The 20077-nt window shown below is 47.7% G+C and overlaps 1 protein-coding gene across 2 annotated transcripts in view; it reads left to right on the top strand.

Moving 5' to 3' along the window:
* The first annotated feature begins 4762 nt into the window (after positions 1 to 4762).
* Positions 4763 to 20077, top strand: part of LOC119405310 (FGGY carbohydrate kinase domain-containing protein) — a 46914-nt gene continuing 31599 nt past the window's right edge. The window contains exons 1-4 of one of the 2 annotated variants that reach the window (XM_037672136.2): positions 4763 to 5276; positions 8900 to 9005; positions 11450 to 11601; positions 13614 to 13839. In XM_037672136.2, coding sequence (XP_037528064.1) covers positions 5103 to 5276; positions 8900 to 9005; positions 11450 to 11601; positions 13614 to 13839 — 658 coding nt within the window. In that variant the 5' untranslated portion in view covers positions 4763 to 5102. Of the gene's footprint in view, positions 5277 to 8883; positions 9006 to 11449; positions 11602 to 13613; positions 13840 to 20077 lie in introns of both variants that reach the window. The other variant, XM_037672137.2, reaches the window with a different exon arrangement.

Here is a 20077-nt window from a genome sequence, read left to right on the forward strand (position 1 = left end):
TTTTAGTATCTGAAGGCGAAAGCCAGCTGCACTCTTGGCAATGCACTAAGTTATACAATCGTGGACCAATCTTCCTGCAAGACGTAACGAGCCGCAGTGCAGGGGACATGCATTAAATTACTTTCGCGTTCTAAGTCTATCCTAATGTTCCTCACCCCTGTACTAAAGCTTTCTGGACGTCACGGGGTGCTGCAATCCGTCCGGTATGGTCGAACCGTTAACCGATCGTACGATGTCAATTTATGACGCCACGTAGTATGACGTCACGATGAGGTTACACATTCTTGCAGTCTGCGACATCGCGGTGCCGTCGCATGACGCCATGATGACGTCATGAGAAGGTGACGTGGGCCTTTAGACGGGGATCGCGAATGTCTCGCATAACCTCGCGCCAGTCTCGCGATGGGGAGCGCCAACATAGCCACTAAAGGCTTTCACCTTACTAGATGAACAATGTGCCAAAATGAGGCTGCAGAAAGGAACATTTACTGACTGTGCACACCGCTGCAGTGGTCTAGCGGTTATGGTGATTGACTGCGGACCCGAAGGTCGCGGGTTCGAATCCCAGCCGCGGCAGCCGCATTTCAATGGAGGCGAAATTCTTGAAGCCCGTGTGCTTAAATTTGGATGCACGTTAAAGAACCCCAGGTGGTCGAAATTTTGGGAGCTTTCCAGTATATGCGTCTTTAATAATCTTATTGTGAATTCGGAACGTCAAACCTTAACAATTATTTTTACTGACGCTGATGCTACTCGGCTGCTCTCAACGCTGGCGTGTTGCCCCGGCCTCGACTACCGCTGTCATTTAACTTCGGATTCTAGGCTCGCTGCTTGCGTTACGCTTGGCTCCGAGGGATATGCTTCCTGCATGCACTCAGCCTCGGCAATGCCAGCAAGTTGCTGGCATCCACCCCACTAGGTTGCACGGTTCGTTGCACAACGTGGTGCGCAAACACAAACAAGGCGAAGCAATGTTTCGCAACCCGAAGTCTCCGAAATTATTTGGCATTTCTAGCGAACCATATTTGCATATTCATCTTCATTGCAAAAGAATATCGTTTGCCATGCTATCCTTGTATACTTTACCTCGTGTCAGCGCTTAAAAATCTGCTAATCACTCGGCGATGCAAAGGTGTTGGTGAACGAGAGAAATACACAAATGCAGTGTTTCCCCTCGCATCCGTACTTCTGACGGTGATACTAAATTCATTGTTGAGTAATTCTACAAACCCCAACTCTGTCATTTTTCCCTCGACATGCAATTTCCTACTCTTAATCTTACCAATGCTTTTGTCCGTGCTGCGCCTTCCATGGCCTGCCTAACCCTGCGATACGCGAAGCGTAAGAACCAACTGCCCATACTTATTACTAAAGCACCAGCCTCTCGCTACCTTTCTATACAGCACTCTGCGTCTACACTTGTTCAGTAATGTAGTGTGGGCTTCTTGGTATGACGTCATGAGGGCTTATAGCGCATGGAAGGGCGAGGACCAAGAAGGACGTGCGTGTCACGTCGTTCTTCGTCCCAGTCTTTCCGTGTGCATAAGCCTAATGATAGACTTGTTCATTTTAATCGTAATTGAAAGGTCATCCAGTTGCATTTGACCTTGAAAGGCTCGTTCACCTACATGTCCCCGCGATAGACTTGACAAGAACCTCAATACGTCTTCGCCCTGTAACATTGTACATTGACATACCGTGCTTTTATTCCTGTTTTTAACCTTTAAATGTATGTACAGTGGTGTTCAAAAGTTTCTAGGCCGCTATCTCATGTAATCCTACGGCAGCGTGGCCTGGGAGCTTTTTGAACGCCCTCATACTACCCCATTAGTTACGTGGGCGATTGATGGCAATATTTTTTTTTGTTTTTTTAGGCTCCTTGTAATACGTTACATATTAATAAACGCGCTTAAATGCCTCTTTGGGGTATATATAAAAAAAAAGTTAATAACCAAGGAGCATCAGTATGCTGCCTCTCAACACAGCTTTTCTTTCTTTATTTTTCCATTGGCCACACCAATTCTAAGGAAGTAAATTTGAATATGTGTTAGTCCAGAGCGGTGCCAAGTACCGTAAGACAACTAAACATAAGATTTCCTTCAATACACAAGAACACAGGAAACCTTATGTTGAGGGAGAGGATGCACTCTTTATTTATAGACGCATTTATTTTCTAAACCTATTTACTTTCTAAAACAGTGCACCGTTCAATTCGTGGTCGATCCGCCAGGGCGGCTTGCGCTATCGTTAGTGTCGCTACCGTTTCATGTCCCCCGCAGTGGGTTGCGCCAAGTTACTGAGGAATAACGAACCAACCATCCAACCAACCACCACAAACGCCATCGTCACCGCTAATGCGTTCCGAAAATCTTCATCGCTATTGGCTCCCTGCTTTGTGCCCCCTCAAACGCAAAAATAACCACTCCCAGAGGTGAGTGACCGAGCATGCCTACGTCAAGCCAGCCGTTGCAACTCGAACAAGGTATGCTGCGCCGACCTTCGTCTACCGCTCTCTTGCGTCGAGCATGAGAGAGACGTAAAAAGGAGAACGCTGGAAGTGGCCTACATCCTGTCATTTAATATAATAATATATGGGGTTTTACGCCCCAAAACCACGATATCATTATGAGGGGCGCCGTAGTGGAGGAGTCCGGCAATTTCGACCATCTGGTGTTCCTTAACGTGCACTTGCATCGCACATCACGCGGGCCTCTACCATATCGCCTCCACCGAAATGCGACCGCCGCGGCCGGGATCGAACCCGCGACCTTCGGGTCAGCAGCCGGGCACAGTAACCACTGATGCACCGAGGCGGACCACATACTGTCATGTAGAGGGCACCGATTGCCGGACGACTGTCATGATGTCCATGGCCTCCAGTTCGTGCGGTTGCTTGCTTTGTGCTGCTTTCTGTTATTGATGTCGGCGCCTTTGGCCACTCCATCCTTGGACGTAGCAGTGTGACGGAGAGAGAGGGGCTCACAAACGCAGGTAAAGTCATTTCCGCACGCTCCGTCGTTTATAAAATATAAATGCACGTTGGCTTACGCACGCGCTGTCGCAGTTATTGGCACGAAGCGCTTCGAATCCTCCTCCGTGTGTCTAAGTAGCAACACCACACCGTATAAATGAAGTAGCGTACTTTCTAAGTCTACGTAACACTTCGCTATTTTCAAAATATGAGCGACACTTTCATTGGCTACAGTGCAACAAAATGTTCCACAGCGTCCCGGATCAAGACACTTTGGACTTCTGGTGTCCCTTATTACCTCCAACGGCCACTTCTTTCGCTGGACGGTTATGCATAGATTTCATATATTAGCAGTAGCAGTGAGGTTAGTGTAGTTCTAATCTCTCATAAGAATGAACAGGTGAATGTTATGGTCAAAGCGTGCCATACTAGCTCTCGCAGTAGCACGTGCGTAATCTTGACAGGGATCAATGGACGGCTCATACTTTGTATATCAGCTTAGTTTGAATTGAAGCGCTAGACAGCACGAATGTGGCTTCGCTCGATGCAGCGGCCTTGTAACTGAGTTATTATTATTTCTTTATTCTCCGTGGAACTGTTGTGCCTGAACAAGTATCTACTGAGAGCGCACAGGCGTGTTTTACTTTTCGGATTGGAGCTTTATCAGTCACAGCGTGCGCAGATGGCGTTGCCGTCGTCAGCATCTCAATACTTGCCTCAAACACAGTACTTAAGCTTGCACGTTTGTGTTTTCTTTTCGCCCCACACAGTCGTACATGACAGTTGACGTTTTCTTTCTTCGTGATTTTGTTTCTGCTGTATCCGCGTTTTCTACCCGCAATCTCTCGATGCCTCTCGATCAACGTACGAGGAACGCTCTAAAAAGCTTTGCACCTTTCGAACCGTATCTAAAGTTCCAACCGACAACGCTTATCTATATCGCATTGCTTTCCATTCTTTAAAGATCGGCGCTTGGCACGTTAAAGTGATGGAAAACGCGAGCGTTATCCGGGTGGCAAATCATTCTCCACAGGACAGAAGCGCGCGCAAAATATAGAAAAATAAAGGAAACACGATGAAAAAGCACAGACATGTTTGCTTGTGAATGAGATGACACGGATTGGTAACATCTTTCAGAACAAATCAGCGTTTTCCTGCAAGTAAGTAAGCATGTTCCTGAAAGAGCGCCGAATTTCAATTAGAACACTGACGCGAAGCGCGAAAGTCGTTTCGGTTACTGGGGAATCATTCACATATCAGGCAAGCGAAAATAAATGCAAGAGAACGTAGGTGAGAACTTTAAGCACTTACCGACAGGCGACAGAGAGTGTAAAACGAAACAAACCTGCATACAGAGCTGCGCAGATCGGCTCCACGCCGCATCGAGTTGAATGCACGGCAGCGTCGACTTACACAGCTAAAGAAACTCAGCGAACCAAATTGCGTGGGGTCGTCTACTGAGGCCACGTAGTGACTGAGGGTGTGGGCATTTCAGCGGAGGGCAGTGCATTCAGGCACAGAGAACGCGCCGTAGGCGGGGTGTCGCGTCTCTGCATTCACCGACGTTTCTTCCGCTCTCTCAAAAGGTAGCGGCGCGTAAAACGTGCGGCTATGTGCGGCTGCGCGGGGCACCTGGCTTCCATCGGTACAAAGTAAACATTGCACCGCCGCTGCCCCCTCGCGGGCCAGGTGAGGGGAAGCCAAAACGTGAGAAGCGCGAAGTGTATGTGAGCTAAGCGGCGGGATGGGGGAGGCACGAAGGAAAAAGAAAATGAAAGTTAGGCAAGTAGAAAGTCGTTGGACGGTGGCGCTGAACGCATGGCGCGAATAGAGCTCGCGAGGGGCGGGCGGGGGACTGCAGAGACTGCCGCCAAGGTCGCTCGCCCGAGCCTGCAGCCACGCGCGGTGCGGCGAGGCAGGTTTAGTGTGACAGCAGCTGCCGACGAGATAAACGCGTCGGCGCCGCCACAGACAGCACCCCCCTCTCCGGCACTCGTGCTCGACAAACGCTCTCACGCTGGCTCCCAGTCCCAGGACGACCGGTGCACAAGGGGAGCGCGACGAAGGTTCGCGCTCGCCGCACCGCCGGCAACAACCACCGCGCGGTGCACCGCAGAAAGGGACCACCGGCATGCAGTTCGTGTCCGTGGACGTGGGGACGCAGAGCGTCCGCGCCGCTCTCGTGAGCGAGAAAGGGCGCTTCCTGAAGACCGCGTCGCGACCGCTGGAGACGTGGAACCCGCAGCCTGAGTTTTACCAGCAGTCGTCGGACCAGATATGGAAGGCCTGCTGCGAAGCCGTCAAGGTATGCACTCGACCGGTGTTGGAAAGCCGCGATGAGTGCGACCGCACCGCGCGAATGAGGCGCTAAAGATGGAAGTCGGATGACGGGGACAGGTGAAGTAGGTTAAGAGCGTGAGCAAGTTTGCTGGTGCTTTGTTATGATGCATGCGCAGGAAGCTCAGCGCGGGAGAAAGCTTGGTACTATTATTTATTATTTATTTATTTATTTATTTATTTATTTATTTATTATTTATTTATTTATTTGTTTGTTATTTATTGATACAGTCAATCCTATTCCCGGCGTCATTTCAGGACGATTATCTTTGGTAAACATAAATACATAACATTCTATTGTGCACATAATTTCACTGACATGTAATTTCAACCGACAACGGTGTTTTAGTGCACATTGACGATGTTGCGCTCTGCATTCGTCAATTACATGGGCATATCTATTTACGCGCTTTGTTCTCTATGTGCAGCCAGCTTCTCTCCGCTACGCACAAATTAAACAGGCATTACACGAAACACTGCGATGTCTTGGGTCTTCCTCAGTAGTGTCATTATACGTTTAATTATCATATCTAACTGTCAGGGAATGCTGGTTGTACTAGTTAATTCGATTAAAAGAAACAGTTATATAGTACTTTGACAACCTGAGCTCTTGTTACATGCCATGCCGATGCACCAGCACGGTGGGAACGATAGTTTGTGACGTCACGCGAATGTTACCGTTCCAGCAGTATACTCACACAGGTGGCAATTTAGTTCCAGTCGCTTGTTATTCATTGCTTGCACGTGACGCCATCGTCAACGCAGGTTCCTAACGTACTGGCACTCCAACATGGCACCTCTGATGACGTATAGGCAACATATTCACGAGGCGGTTAACTTACTTCAATGTGATAACGAAGTCGCTGCAATGTTTGACAATTAATAACCAGAAAGCCTGCATGCGATGGGCTGAAGACATTAACGTGGCATCACAATCTTCGCCTCCCACCATGCTGGTGCTACAACGTTACGGTTTCAGTGACGTTCATATGCAAGCCAGCTATACGACATAAAAGCAGGTTCGCCCTTTCAACGAATATGGTCATGTTGTCATAGAAGGTTAAAGACCTGCATATGTGAAATATTTGAATAGTTGCTGTTTTTTTTTTTTTTGTTAAAAAAATAAGCGGACAGCCTAAACGAAACCAGAGTAATAAATGCTGCTTACCCATTAGCGCGCCGCAGTAGCAGCAGCTGTGAATTTGCATATGTAGTCGTAAGCGACTAGTGGCGCAGAAAAGACAACGCCATATTGCCAGCTTCTGTCAATGTGATATGAGGCGCATTTTTTTTTTCCTTTTCAAATATCGCTACTGTTTGCTTTGGTAACCGTCATCGTCGTTGCAACACTTTAAAACTCGTGTGTATTGTCTACAGTGAAATGTTTTATCGTGTGATGGAAAATAGGCGTGCATAATAAGCACAGAAGTCCCACTGTGTATTTCAAGCGAGAATTCTCTTCAGGTTTCGTACACGTTTTCTATCTCACTATAGTTTGAGCACGCTCATGAAATCTTAAAAACTGACTATGATTATACTGTTGTTCACACATAGCTGAAGCAGATTTTTGTCTTTTTTTTCATGTTCAGCTTGGTGGGTTTGGCTTTGTATCTGTAGAGGCAGTGCTTGGCTGATATTTTTGCTTTCAAATAAGCTAGCTTCTCCTTCTTTCAGTTGCTTCAAATCGTTACGTTTGCAACGCGGATTTCGTGCTCACATTACAAGTGCATGCTGGACTCGTATGACAGCCAGCAGGCTACACCATGTACTAACCTATCCTGATTTCTTGCATGTAAAGTCATGCTACTGGTTTTCGTTTTTATCTCAAGTTATGTTTCAACATATTGAACAGTCACACAGAATATGCATAGCATTGTTCACATGAAAAGTCAGCGCAGTATATTACACAAAAAATATTTTTGGATGGCGCAGAACAAGGTTTAAGTAATAATACACATATAGGCATACAGCTAGGAAAATATTTTCCTCCTCTTTCAGCCCACTGAATTGGTAGAGGCTTTGGTAATGTTGGCAGAAATAAAACAGCAGGTTCCTATTGGTTCAAATGTTTACCCAAACAAGCATAACCTGATCTGCGCTGAGTCTTGTGGCACCGTTGTTTTGCTTGTATGGGATTTCCGGAGCCCTCCACTACGGCGTGCCTCATAATCATATCGTTGTTTTTGCACGAAAACTCCAGATATTATTATTATTGCTTGTATGGGATGCAGAAGAAGTGAATGTCTGGCTGCACTGCCTTTACTTTTTCTTTTTTTTTACTTGCGCATTTCTTTGCATTTACTAACCATTGACCAGAGACAACGCCATGCACTGCACAATGACCACTTTCGATCGGCCAAATCGGTTCGAGTACAAGTCCTTTCGACTTCAATGTGTTGACAACTTTTGGCAGTGTCGTTACACGTGCCTAACAGAACGACTTCCCGTAGCTATATATTACTCGTCGAAACGGGGCCGGCGCTAAACTGGCAGGCCGAGCGCAGTGCCAACGCATCGACAAGTGGACCTGTCTCGGTCAGGGTTGCGACAATGACATGTTGCACGCGTTGAAACGTTGGCAGCCAATCGAGTCCCTGCCCTGCCTTCGAGCTATTTTCGTTTGAACGTGAGTTTCTATTTTCTCAACATGCCCCATGGAGAAGGTAACTTGGGACACGCTAATCGCATCGAACTTGTGGCGCAAGAGCTGTGCACAACCGTGCAAAGTGCTTCTGCGAAGCGCTACAAGGACTGATGGATGGTACCCTGTCGCTCACCCGCTGACGTTCAAAACGCGCAACTCTGCTGTAACCTTGGCCTATTTTCTCGTTGTCGAGTGCCTTGCGTGCGTAATGTGAACACGTGAACACGATGCGCTAAATAATTAGTGCATTTTGCTGTCGATCATTTCTCTGGCGATTCCTCCGTTACTGCATTATTGAAGAGCGATAGTGATAGCATCGCATGTACCCGTTTGAAACCGGGAATTTCGTATGTACGAAGAAGAAATCGCACTAACACAAGATAATAAACGACACAACTCAGCTCGGCGCGCAAAAACGACTTTTTTTGCCCACTTTAATCCATTTTCATTTGTTTCACAATTACTACACTTCACTTAAAAGCTACCAGTAGCATCCACTACGCTTTCCATTGGCTTCGTTGTTTGTTGGCTCGATTAGGTTTTGTTTAACGAACAAACGAGCTCCTCCAACTATACCCCTGCTTTCGTTGCTGCGTTGTAAAGCACGCAATATTTAAAACCTATGAACTTCACAATACCTTAAACCTGCCAACGAGATGTATAAAACGTGTCTAAAAGCATACGTTAACCGGGAAGTGTCTCTGGCTGTTCGTTCTGCTTTGGGAATGAAGAAAAATGTGCACAATATTATGAATTAAAGGAGAGAAAAAAAATAAACACGAAGATATATGGTGCGCACGCTGTCAACATGATGGTCAACACGTTCACACTTGCGCGTTCAAATATACGAAGGCCAACGAAATAATCAGGCGTTTATGAGCCAGTGTCAATAACATTTTTAAGGAGCCGTAAACATAAGTCTGATATGCAGTCGAACCCCTGTCCAGGAGGTATGCCGGGACGCCAAGGATGTGCGCGGAATCGGCTTCGACGCCACCTGCTCCCTCGTGCTTCTGGACGACGCCGGTCGACCACTCACCGTCAGCCTCAAAGGTAATGCCCGACCGCCGCAACACTATTTAATAAGGTAACGAGAAACTCACAGCGTCCCTTATGCATTCGACTAAAACGACTCGAAAGCGAAAGCTTTCTGCACATCGACTGGTTTTTCCCTGCCTTCGTGATCGGGTCACCTTCGACCAAGCAGCAATGTCATGTGATTACGTGATCATGTGACGTCATGATTATGTCATAAATTTTGCGATATGTGCCACCATCCGACGTCATCATCACGTGATGATCACTCTTGTTGACGCTTAAGCCGACGGTCAATTGTCGCGTTTGATTAGGCGTATAAGGTTATCGCCTTAAAAAATAATACTTTCGGAACAAATTTTTTTACTAGGAACCGGTCCTGCGCGTTGCCCTATGTCACAATTCTCACCGCTGGCTAATCTGCTTTGAGCTTATTCATTTTTATATAATACACAATATGGCCCTTGAAGACCGGAGCACTCGCTGTGAACCTGAAAATATTATTTTAATAGGGTTGTTTCTTTTCATAATACAACACATGAGACTTGAAGAACAGAACATTCCTGGAGAACCTGGAATTCTTACTTTAAGAACCTAATTGTGGTTAGCAAATTTCCGCCATATCCAAGGAACATGCGAGTATGCGACGTGATCTTCATAGCCGCAGTGGAAATCCATACGTTTCACATTGTAAGTTTGTATTTTCTTTTATGGAAGCATAGAACTCCGTCAGTGCGCATTGTTATTGTCACTGCTGCTATACTGAAACTGCGGCTCCCGCGATAGTTCATAAATATCTGTAAACTTACGCCCCTCCAAGGTAGCTTAGGAGGTAAGGTGTTGCGCGGTTGCGGTCGAGGCAGGCCCGTAGCCGGGAATTTTTTTCGGAGGGGGGGGGGGCACTTGCTCAAAGCCTTGACTATTGAAAAAAACGCCTATTTTCATTACTTATCTTCGGTAAAACACCATGTATCATGAAAATTTCAGGGGGGGGGGCCCCCCCCCCTGGCTACGGGCCTGGGTCGAGGGCGCGGGTTTGATTCCCGGTAACGGCGGCCACATTGCGACGAGGGCGAAATGCAAAAACACATTTCGCGCTTAGATTTATGTGCAAGTTAGAGGACCCTAGGTAGTCGAAGTTGTCCCGGCGCAATCCACTACGGTGTGCCCCGTTGGCAGATCGTGGCTTTGGCTCCCAATACCCCTGAACTTATTTAACTTTTAATGAGTGTTGTTGAACGGAAGTTCAAGTGCTACTCATCAATTAGAATTCCTGAGATGGTTTACTCCAGCTACGTCGCGTGTGCACAAATATACATTCATTGCTGATTGACAACGGCACGTTTTCGTAAAGCTGTCGTCGCTTTGTTTTCAACAGTAGTTAAATGGCCAAAACTCAGTTTGCGGTATACGCGTCCGTCCTTGGCGAAGAGTCCGCCGCGGCGGTATAGTGGTTACGGTGCTCGGCTGCTGACCCGAAAGTCGCGGTTTGGATCCCGACCGCGCCGGTCGCATTCCGATGGCTGCGAAATGGTGGGTGCCCTGGTACTGCGCGATGTCAGTGCGCGTTAAAGAACACCAGATTTTTCAATGTAGTACACGCCGCATCCTTCTGAACCCTTCAGGTAAACGGTGTACGCAAGAACGGGGAGGCAGCTTCTACCAAATGGTGTGCAAAAGTACAAGTTCTCCCAATGTCACGTCTACAACCGCAGCTCATTGTCCGTGCGGTGTACAACCAGGTCATGCTATCCCGACACATTTAGCGTTCTCTTCAGACGAACTGTCAATATCTTCACGCATTTATTCGCGATTTGGCTCCATTCCGTGTAATTCATGCAAGGGGAAAAATTGTTCTAATATGGAACAAAAACTAAGAGCCGTTCCACTATGTGAAGGTGGGGCACCAGCGGAGCTGATGGTTGCACTCCCGTCTCTACTCTCGTCGGCGTTCTTCTCGGCGTTCTTCACAAGCGCTCTGCTCCTCGGGCGTTCTCATAATGAGCTGTCGACCCACACTTTCCACGCCCGACCACGCCAACGCAGCGCCTAGAGACGACTGACGCGACGAGAGACACAGAAAAGGCATACCGCTCCACTTAAGCGCCGCCTCCGTGATCGGCCCACCGACTGCACTGCCTCCAGAATCGGCCCACCTCTCAACGGTCGGTGACGTGAGCCGTGTGCCGTCATGTACGTCCTAACGACGCCATCATGGCCTCACAAATATTGACAATCTGCGATTTGATGACGTCACATGATCACGTCATTACGTGACGTCACGCTTGCTCGGAGGAGGTCACGTGGTTTCTTTATGTTAGTAGACAGACGCGGATGGACGCCGGAAATCAAGCAAGTGTTGCATTTAGAAGTCCGCTGTAAAAAATGTCCACTAATTATTGAGCATCACTTTTCACTTTCTCGAATTTTTCAATTCGGTAAACTTTGGTACACCGTCGCAGGCGAACCGGAACAAAACGTAGTGCTGTGGATGGACCACCGCGCCGTGTCGGAGGCCGAGGCCATCAGTGCGACGGGACATTCCGTGCTGCGGTTTGTCGGTGGAACGATGTCCCCCGAGATGCAGCCGCCAAAACTTCTCTGGCTTAAACAGGTAACTGGGATCATGGCTCTGCGATGTCTCTCTAGCATTCCGTCGTCTCCGCGAAAGTATCAATCTTTAATAACTCTATGTGCAATGCCGTAACCCTGCAATGTCAAGCATTATTGATGGCACGCGTAACAATTACTCAGTACAAAGTACGGCGTGACGAAATGCACACTATATGTACAAATAAAATATCAATAACATCGTAGGAAATTTAGAACCGAAGATGCGGCAGCTACAGTGCCTAGGAAAGTAAATACAATAGAATGTACACTGCGGCAATTAATAATCAGACAAATGGTGAAGGCAATACATCAGAAACTATGCTCATCAAACATCGTCAAAAAATAAAGGATTAGGTCAAGTAACTGAGCACCGTAATAGGAAAGTGTGCATCAGAAACGAGATGAGCTTCACGTAATGAACCCATGCCAGTCGTAAAGCAGACTAAAATGTTACTGAGTATTACAGAATAATGGAAGTTTCTGAAATCAGGTCTTGAAATCAGGTCTTTAGGAAATCAGGCATGAAATCAGGTCTTTATGAGCATAGGTGTGAGCAGGGTTCCCCATTAGAGAGAGGGGGATGTCACAGCCCAGCCCCCCCCCCCCTCCTTGGATGAGTACGAAAGAAAACAGCTAGGCTTTGCAGTGGAGGCAAAAATGAAAGTGAAGCGATGGCATGGTTACAATGGCCTACCTTTGGTTTCTGGGGGGTAAAAATGGGAAGTAAGCAGCTCTTAGAATGTAACATCAGGGACCCTCAGCCGTCGTTATCGTCAAAAAAAATTAAGGTAGCTTCGCACTAGTGGTTCCAAGCCTGAAGAAAGTGCTGGGATGGGCAGCCTTCTTTGTTTCTCTTCGGTTTTCTCTTTCTTTCCTCCTCTCTGTGTTTCTTTCTCTCTTTTCGTGCTTTTCCTGTAGTTTTTCATCTCCTTATTTCTATTTATTGGTATTTTTCTGCCTATTTTTCCCTTTCTTTCTCTCTCTCTCTCTCTCTCTCTCTCTCTATTTCTCGCTTGCTTCCTCTTTCTTCTATTTTTATGCGTGCTTTTGCCTGCGTTACGCCAAGTGATGACAGCATACGACAGCCTGGGCACCTAAAGTGCTCCGCACTCAAAGCCTCCATGGTCATAACCTTGCACTTTAAACAATGACAGGACAGCTCCGACTAAGTTATGGTATGGGGCAGACTTGGCGGCCCGCTTTAGATGACTTGGTCGGGGGGAGAGGGGTGGCCGTCCCCTGCCCCCCTAGTGCGCACCCCTATGTATTTGAGGATAAGTTTCACAACCAGAAAACGTAAACCTCAAAACACTGCACAGCATTGCAAGTCCCACCTGTGCACCCTTGAAGGTATTTTTTTGCTTACTGCAAAAGATGCGAAGCAACTTTTGCTCGGGGCTGGGTCCGGCGGCGGTGGTGGCGTCCGCGCTCCGCTGCGCATGCGCCTACTCTCTCTCCTACTCTCCTCCTTTATACAAGTGTTCAGTCGCCTTCTCTCCTCTCCTCCCCCGCGCTGCAGCCGCGGCGCAGCCTCTCCTCCCACGTGATATAGCCGCACCGCAGCCAAATACAGCCTGTAACACACTCTCTCCTCTCTCTCCCCCATTTCATGTGTATATAAGCGCGTGCGATCAGTCGGCTTCCGTCATTCTCGCTTCGCTCCCGTTCAGATGAGTTGTAACGTCAGCGTCGGCGCCTATCGTTCACTCGGCGCTAACGGGAAGCAACGCACAAACACAACGTAATGATAACACAAACACTAGATACAAACCTCACACACTAACGGAAACGCCGAATGAACGTAACGGAAACTTGTGCACCCTCAATACTGCTTCGCATCCCGCCATGGTTCCCTTGAGTGGGAGATGGTGTAATTTTTATTGTCTGGTTTTCGCACTTGAGGCTGAGTCTGTAGTATCCATGAGTTGTATGTTTCTTCCCACTGTTTTCCTCCTTCTCCTCCGCGACCATTTTTTCTGGACATGTGTTTCCATTTCTTTGCTCCGATACTAGAACCTGCCGTCCACGTGGGAGCGCCTGGGTCTCGCTTTGGACCTGCCTGACTTCCTGACGTGGCGCGCCACCGGCTGCGCGTCACGCTCCCTGTGTTCGGCAGTGTGCAAGTGGACCTACCAGGCGGGCTCGGCGCCAGGCTCGGACATGGAGCCCGGATGGCAGGAGTCCTTCTGGATTCGTATCGGCCTCGAAGACCTGACAAAAGACAGCTATCGCATCATAGGTAAGCAGCCAGTGCAGCACTCAGCTTCGTCTCTTTTTTTTTCTTTTCTTTTTTTACTTGAAGGACTGAAGTTAGGGATCATATCGTTTCCTATACTGGGATTGCATTCTACATTTAGGAAAACTGCCTGTTGGGCATGTTGGTAAATATTCACGATGAAACAAGCGGAACTTGCACGAAGACTCCGAAAGAACGCAGGACGGAGCGCTTACTAGCAACTGAAAATTTTTATGTCGGAAATAGCGTTCTTATGTAGGCATCACACGAATGTTGATGTCCTGTCCTTTCTAAGTATTCGTGGAAGTTGCGCTTGCTTCATTATGTACATCCTACATGCCACTTCCCTCATGTAACTTGCACTGCATTTCACGCCAGCTTGTCAAACACTTAAAGTCTGGGTTCAAGTTGGTACAATCTTGTTTAAATGATTATTGAACACTGGCTAGAAGCTACTGGCCCAGAGCTTGAACAGAAATTGCGGAAATCCTCTAAGCTACATTGAGCCTATATTCACACACAACGCCGTTTAATAGACGGCATAATGCATTGCAGGGTTAAATTGCCGCAAAAATGCTACATTTCTTTTACATTTGTATTTCACTACACTTTAGAAAGAACACAATATGAGCAGTACCAATGACACCTTTCTTAATTGGCTTACTGCAAAAACAGGATTTTCTCCGTGTCCTTCAAAGATTAGCATTCAACAGAAATAATACTATCGACAAGTGTAGCGGCATGACCTGCCTATTTCAGTTGGAACGTTAATGCAGACAGGAAGTAATAAGATAGGTTACTTTCACGGTGTTTCTGAAGAACGGGACACATATATGTTGTTTTTTTTACTGAACTTGAAACAAACAAGGTAAATGTTGCGAAAAATTTTCTGGCCGTCATGGAACCAGCCAATGACCGTTTTTTCCCCCGTCGTCCACGGAGTCGATCCCTTCTATTACGTAGTTTGCCGAGAGTAGAGCGAGGGACTTACAAAACTAAATTACAATGCAGCTGCTGCGTGCAGTACCATAATATTTGGCTCACATGCTCACAGAAGCATTGCCTAATGATCACCAGCGATATCCGATCATGTATGTTTAAAGAAAGTGTGGCACCCTTTTAAAACAGCGAAATGGCTATTTGGCGCCTTGGACATAGTGAAGCAGTTGATACGCTGTTCATGCGCTGAATCACTGTTGATGCGTGTTTCAAGTGCACTTGAGGAGACAACGAGGCGTCATAGGCTAATGCGACGCGGACGAGAATCTGTTCGATGAAGCTGTGTTGTTAGCGGGCCGTCAGAGCACAAAGCTCCGACGGCAGAGTAAACCTCGTGAAAAAACGCTCAGATGCCAAGTTTCGACCTCAGCTCGTTAGTGTCACGATGTAGCACTACTCCGCTGAACACTTCCTACTGTGCGGCGCCATTTTTACCAACAGCCGAGAACAATACGTGGGCCTCTGGCCAAGTGGTTAGAGCATCCAGTTGCTATGTTCTCACACAGAAGTGCCGTTTGCTCAATCCCTGTCCAAGGTCTCCTTTATTCCGATACCCTAAGGCGCTTAGGGTATCGTCCCCCCCATGTAAGAGCATGACATGAGGGGGGGGGGGCTGTTGCGAAGGGGTAATAGATACAGTGACAATGCAGGCAAAATACAGCAATTGCAGAAAAGCGAAAAAAAAAGACACCAGAAATACGATGCAAAAATGAAAAATGTTACAGTATTAACAAGGACAATGCAATAAGAAATCTTTTTCGAATTTATTTTAAGCCAACCTTTTATCACTCACAGATTTTGGTGCCGCCGTCGTACCCACAAAAACCCGCGTTGTTGTTGCCTGTAGCAACTGAATTGTTGCGCAGCTAAGCACGTGGATGAAAGTCAAATTCACGGCATGGAGGAAGAAAGTGGTAGGAGGGAGCATTCCGCAAAGTTAAAGAAAGAAAGAAAGAAAGAAAGAAAGAAAGAAAAGAAAGAAAGAAAGAAGGAAGGAAAGAAAGAAAGAAAGAAAGAAAGAAAGAAAGAAAGAAAGGAAGGAGGAAAGAAAGAAGGAAAGAAAGAAGGAAGAAAAGAAAGAAAGAAAGAAAGAAAGAAAGAAAGAAAGAAAGAAAGAAAGAAAGAAAGAAAGAAAGAAAGAAAGAAAGAAAGAAAGAAAGAAAGGAAGAAAGAAAGAAAGAAAGAAAAGTAGTAGCTACAGGCGCGCACGCGCCGAGCTCCCCTGGTCCCCATTTTTCCGACAGGGTAAGGGCTCCCGAATTTTTGACATTTGTTCTAGCAGAATTCTGGTTTGAGCTAGTTGGTAGTGGTAGTGGTAGTGGTAGTGGTAGTGGTAGTGGTAGTGGTAGTGGACGACGACGAAGTGTGCGTCTTGCACAGCGCTTTGTTTACCGGGTGACAGTTTTTGGTGATTTTTCATGTTCCTCGCGTAGCCATCGGTATTTTATTTGGCTACACAGGAAGTAGACTGGCCTTCAGACCCTCCAGGCATGCCTCCGCCGTCGGCGGGCCCCTCGAGGAAACGGAACAGCGAACTCAGCGACGCCGACAGTGAGTCCACCGAACTGTATTCGGCAAGCAGTGACGATTCCGAGGATGAATTCACGCCTGTTTACAGTCGTAAACCAAAACGAAGATCTATGGGAGCTTCAACAGCTTCAACCGCACCTACTGTGAAGCCGAAGGAGGCTTCAATGAACTACACCGTCCTATTTGTGCCTGTTACGCCATCGGACAATCTGAGACACCTGAATCGGTAGACCATCTCGAGGAAACTCGAGTCTCTGGCTCCAAACGAAATCAAGGATGTTCGAGTCAACCCCCGCAAGAATGTCTTGGCTATCGACGTTATACACCAGGCATCTCTGCTTGCTCTGACCAGGGTCACAGACTTCGACGGTATCAAGGTTCGAGCTCACCTTCCACTTAACAAGGACATGGTGGTAGGTGTAATATACGATGTAGACATCTCCATTCCTTGTGGTGACCTTCCAATGCTCGTCAAGAAGTTAGTGACCATAGCAACATCGTCCAAGTCTCACGTCTTGGCAACTCGCGTTGCGTGAAGATTGTCTTCAAAGGTGACATATTGCCATCCCACGTGAAGGTGGGACACTTTCGTCACGTGGTCCGTCCGTTTACACCAAGACCACTCCAGTGCCGTAAATGTCAAAAAATAGGTCATGTGAGCGGAGTTTGCAGGAACGTGGCGATTTGTCCCCGCTGTGCAGAGCCACACAATGCGGAATCCTGCCGAGCAACTGCCCTCAAATGTACCAACTGCCATGGAGCACACGAAGCCTCATCAAGGGACTGTCCATTAGTGAAAAAAGAATGGAGCGTCATGAAACAGATGGTACGGGACGGCTCGACGCACAAAGAGGCTGCTGATGTGGTGAGAAACAGACAACGACGCTCACGTCGGCGACGAAGGTCTAAGACTACTGCTACCCAATCTGGACGGACAACGCGATCTCCTACACCGACAGATCGTCAGACTTCCCTTAAGCGTCAGCTACCACCACTGCCGCCACCACCACCGCCCAACGCATCACAATTGGAGAGCCGGAAAGACGCAGAAGCTTCGAAAGCGGCGGCGGATGTCGCGTGGCCCTCACTGCCACCACTGCGCACTCATAAAGAGCCGATGCAGAATGCCCCGCAGTGTGCTTCATCGTCCACAGATGATTGTCACGACAAGAACCTACAAGTCATCGCTGTGTTGAGGTCTCTCATGACCACGATGCGCACTCTCCTCAAAGGAATGACAACCCCGTCGGCTCAATGCGCTCTGCAAGTACTGGATTCCTTGGAGCCAATCCTTGCAAGCCTTTTTTAGCATCTCGCAGAGGAACTGATGTCAAATATTTTCCCGTTGTGACTGTCTGTGTGTATGCGGTGAACACTGATGTGTGCACGCGTATTACTTGTTCCCTCTTTCCTCCTTGCTCTCTCTCTTCTTTTTTCTCCCCTTCCCCCTCCCCCTGTGTAGGGTAGCAAACCGGGTACAACCTGGTTAACCTCCCTGCCTTTCCTTCGCTTTTATCTCTCTCTCTCTCTGGTAGTGGTTCATAACTGAGAACACTTTTGGCGCAAATCGAACGAGGACGCAGCTGAGGATGCTTTCGGCGCCCGTCCTGTTCTTTTTGTATTATGTGTCCTCGTTCGATTTGCGCCAAAAGTATCCTCAGTTTTCACATTTACACGTGCTCTTCTACTGATATTATTTCCGCTACAGAATATTTCGTGACTTCAGCTTAAAACACATTTGTGTTGGAAAACGTCGCCATTACTGCTCTCTGGGAGCGTGACGCATGGCGAGGGCGTCAGCTAGAAAGCGTGGCTCCGCAGAATGACGTCAAGGATTGACGGCGCCAGCGGCTTGCCGCGGTCCCGTGCATAGTCTCGAAGGCTTCGAACGACAGAGAGTATACTAGTTAGTAAAGCTTTGTCTTAAAGAAAGCGAAACCTGCGGAGAGAGGCGCAAGAACAGGAAAACAGGCAGCAGAGAGACGACCTCGTCCTCACTTCGTCTTCACCACGTTCAAGCTGAACATGGCTTTTGGTGTGCTCAGCAAGACAGATGTAAGCAAGAACACGCACGTTGTCGCACAATATGTCTGCCTTATTCAACGCTCCAAAAAATTGCGCTTAGTGTGCTATAGGCACTTGCCCAAGCGGAAGGTTTATGAAGCTATATCTTTCTACCGTCTCTCCGAGGCGTCGCGCTAGGACGAACGTCGTGGCCACAATGACGAAGTGCACGCGTCGTCTACTCATGGGCTTTTTAAAAGCGGCTGGGAATGAAACTACACAGCTGCCAACCCGATGGTTTTGCCAAGTTTTGTCGATGGTTTTGTCAACCAGAATTGAGACATCCGCTTTGCTATCTTACACCATGGTAGGATAAAAGTTTGGAAGTCTGCAGCTTTTCCTCCTGAAAGGCGGATGCACACAAACGTGCACCAATGGGCGCACACTCCAGACTGACGTCACGAGCCGGACGGCTGGTGCCCCGCCTTTGCAGAAAGTTGCGGAGTGCATGACCGGGACTATTTATTTTGTCGCAGAGGTGACAGACTGCCGTGCTGCGGTCATCTAAGCAGGGCCTCCCCAGACTTCTTAAGTTGTATCCGACTGCAGGGCAGTGGCGTAGGCAGAAGTTTAGTTCGGTGGGGGCACGCCCTTAATCCGAAGTGGGGGCCGCGCAGGCTAGTGCGGTCTAGTGTCATTTTGTGCTGTGTGTCCCGCGGCACAAAGGAATTTCGGGAGGAGCACGTGCCCGTCGTGCCACCCCCTGGCTATGCCACTGCACTAGTGGAAGGGGTAAAGTATAGTATAGCATAGCAAAGTAGTACAGTATCAGTGCTGGGCAGTATCGAAGATACATGTATTTTAGATACTATCTTAGATACTCTTTGGGTGTCTTGTATCTGTATCGCTATACGTCTCGCAAAACAAGTATCTGTATCTGTATTTACGATACATTCAATAATGTATCGTGTATCTTAAGATACAAGATACTGCCATCGCAACACCACCGTGCGAAACAATTATCGCTGGCTGAACTCCGCTTCTGAAGCTGGTACTGGCGCCACTAAGCCGTCTGAATAAAACTAAGGGCAGCCACATAAATTTATCTTTCTGCCAGAGTTCTCTAGTGAGGGCAGGTGATGACACCGATCAGGTCTGCGCGTCCCTATTGGTGGAACAGAGTCAAGCGCTCGCACAGTCTCGACGCAAACACGCGCGCAAACGTCTACACCCAGCCCACATTGTTCTTGTTTTCTCGAATTTCTTCTTTTCGTTTTATTTGTGTCAGTTCCATGACACTTACTCTTGCCACGGTCCTGTGCAGCGCACTCTAACGAGCGCACCGTCTTTCACGGAAATTCTTATGCCGCTTTCGTGTCATTATTGAAGATTTTCTTGCGTGGTGCTTCGTTATGAAATCTGAAGCATGTGAGAACGGAGTTTCCTTGCGCCTCGTGGCTTTCACACACCAGCGACTTGAAGGACTTCGTGGATGTAAGTTTGCCTTACATACGATGACATTGGCTTATATGCAGATAATGTTCTAAGAACTATAGCCCCACCGATCCCGATGCTCGATCTATTAGAACAAGCATTTACCTAGCAAAAGATATCTCGGTGTACCCCATCTTTTTTGTCCTGCTATCTTTTTTCAAAGAATTTTTGAAATCATAATTTGATTGTTAGCACAAACGCTTTCTCATGTGCG

The sequence above is a fragment of the Rhipicephalus sanguineus genome, chromosome 9 (genome assembly GCF_013339695.2).
Source record: "Rhipicephalus sanguineus isolate Rsan-2018 chromosome 9, BIME_Rsan_1.4, whole genome shotgun sequence".
Taxonomy (NCBI): domain Eukaryota; kingdom Metazoa; phylum Arthropoda; class Arachnida; order Ixodida; family Ixodidae; genus Rhipicephalus; species Rhipicephalus sanguineus.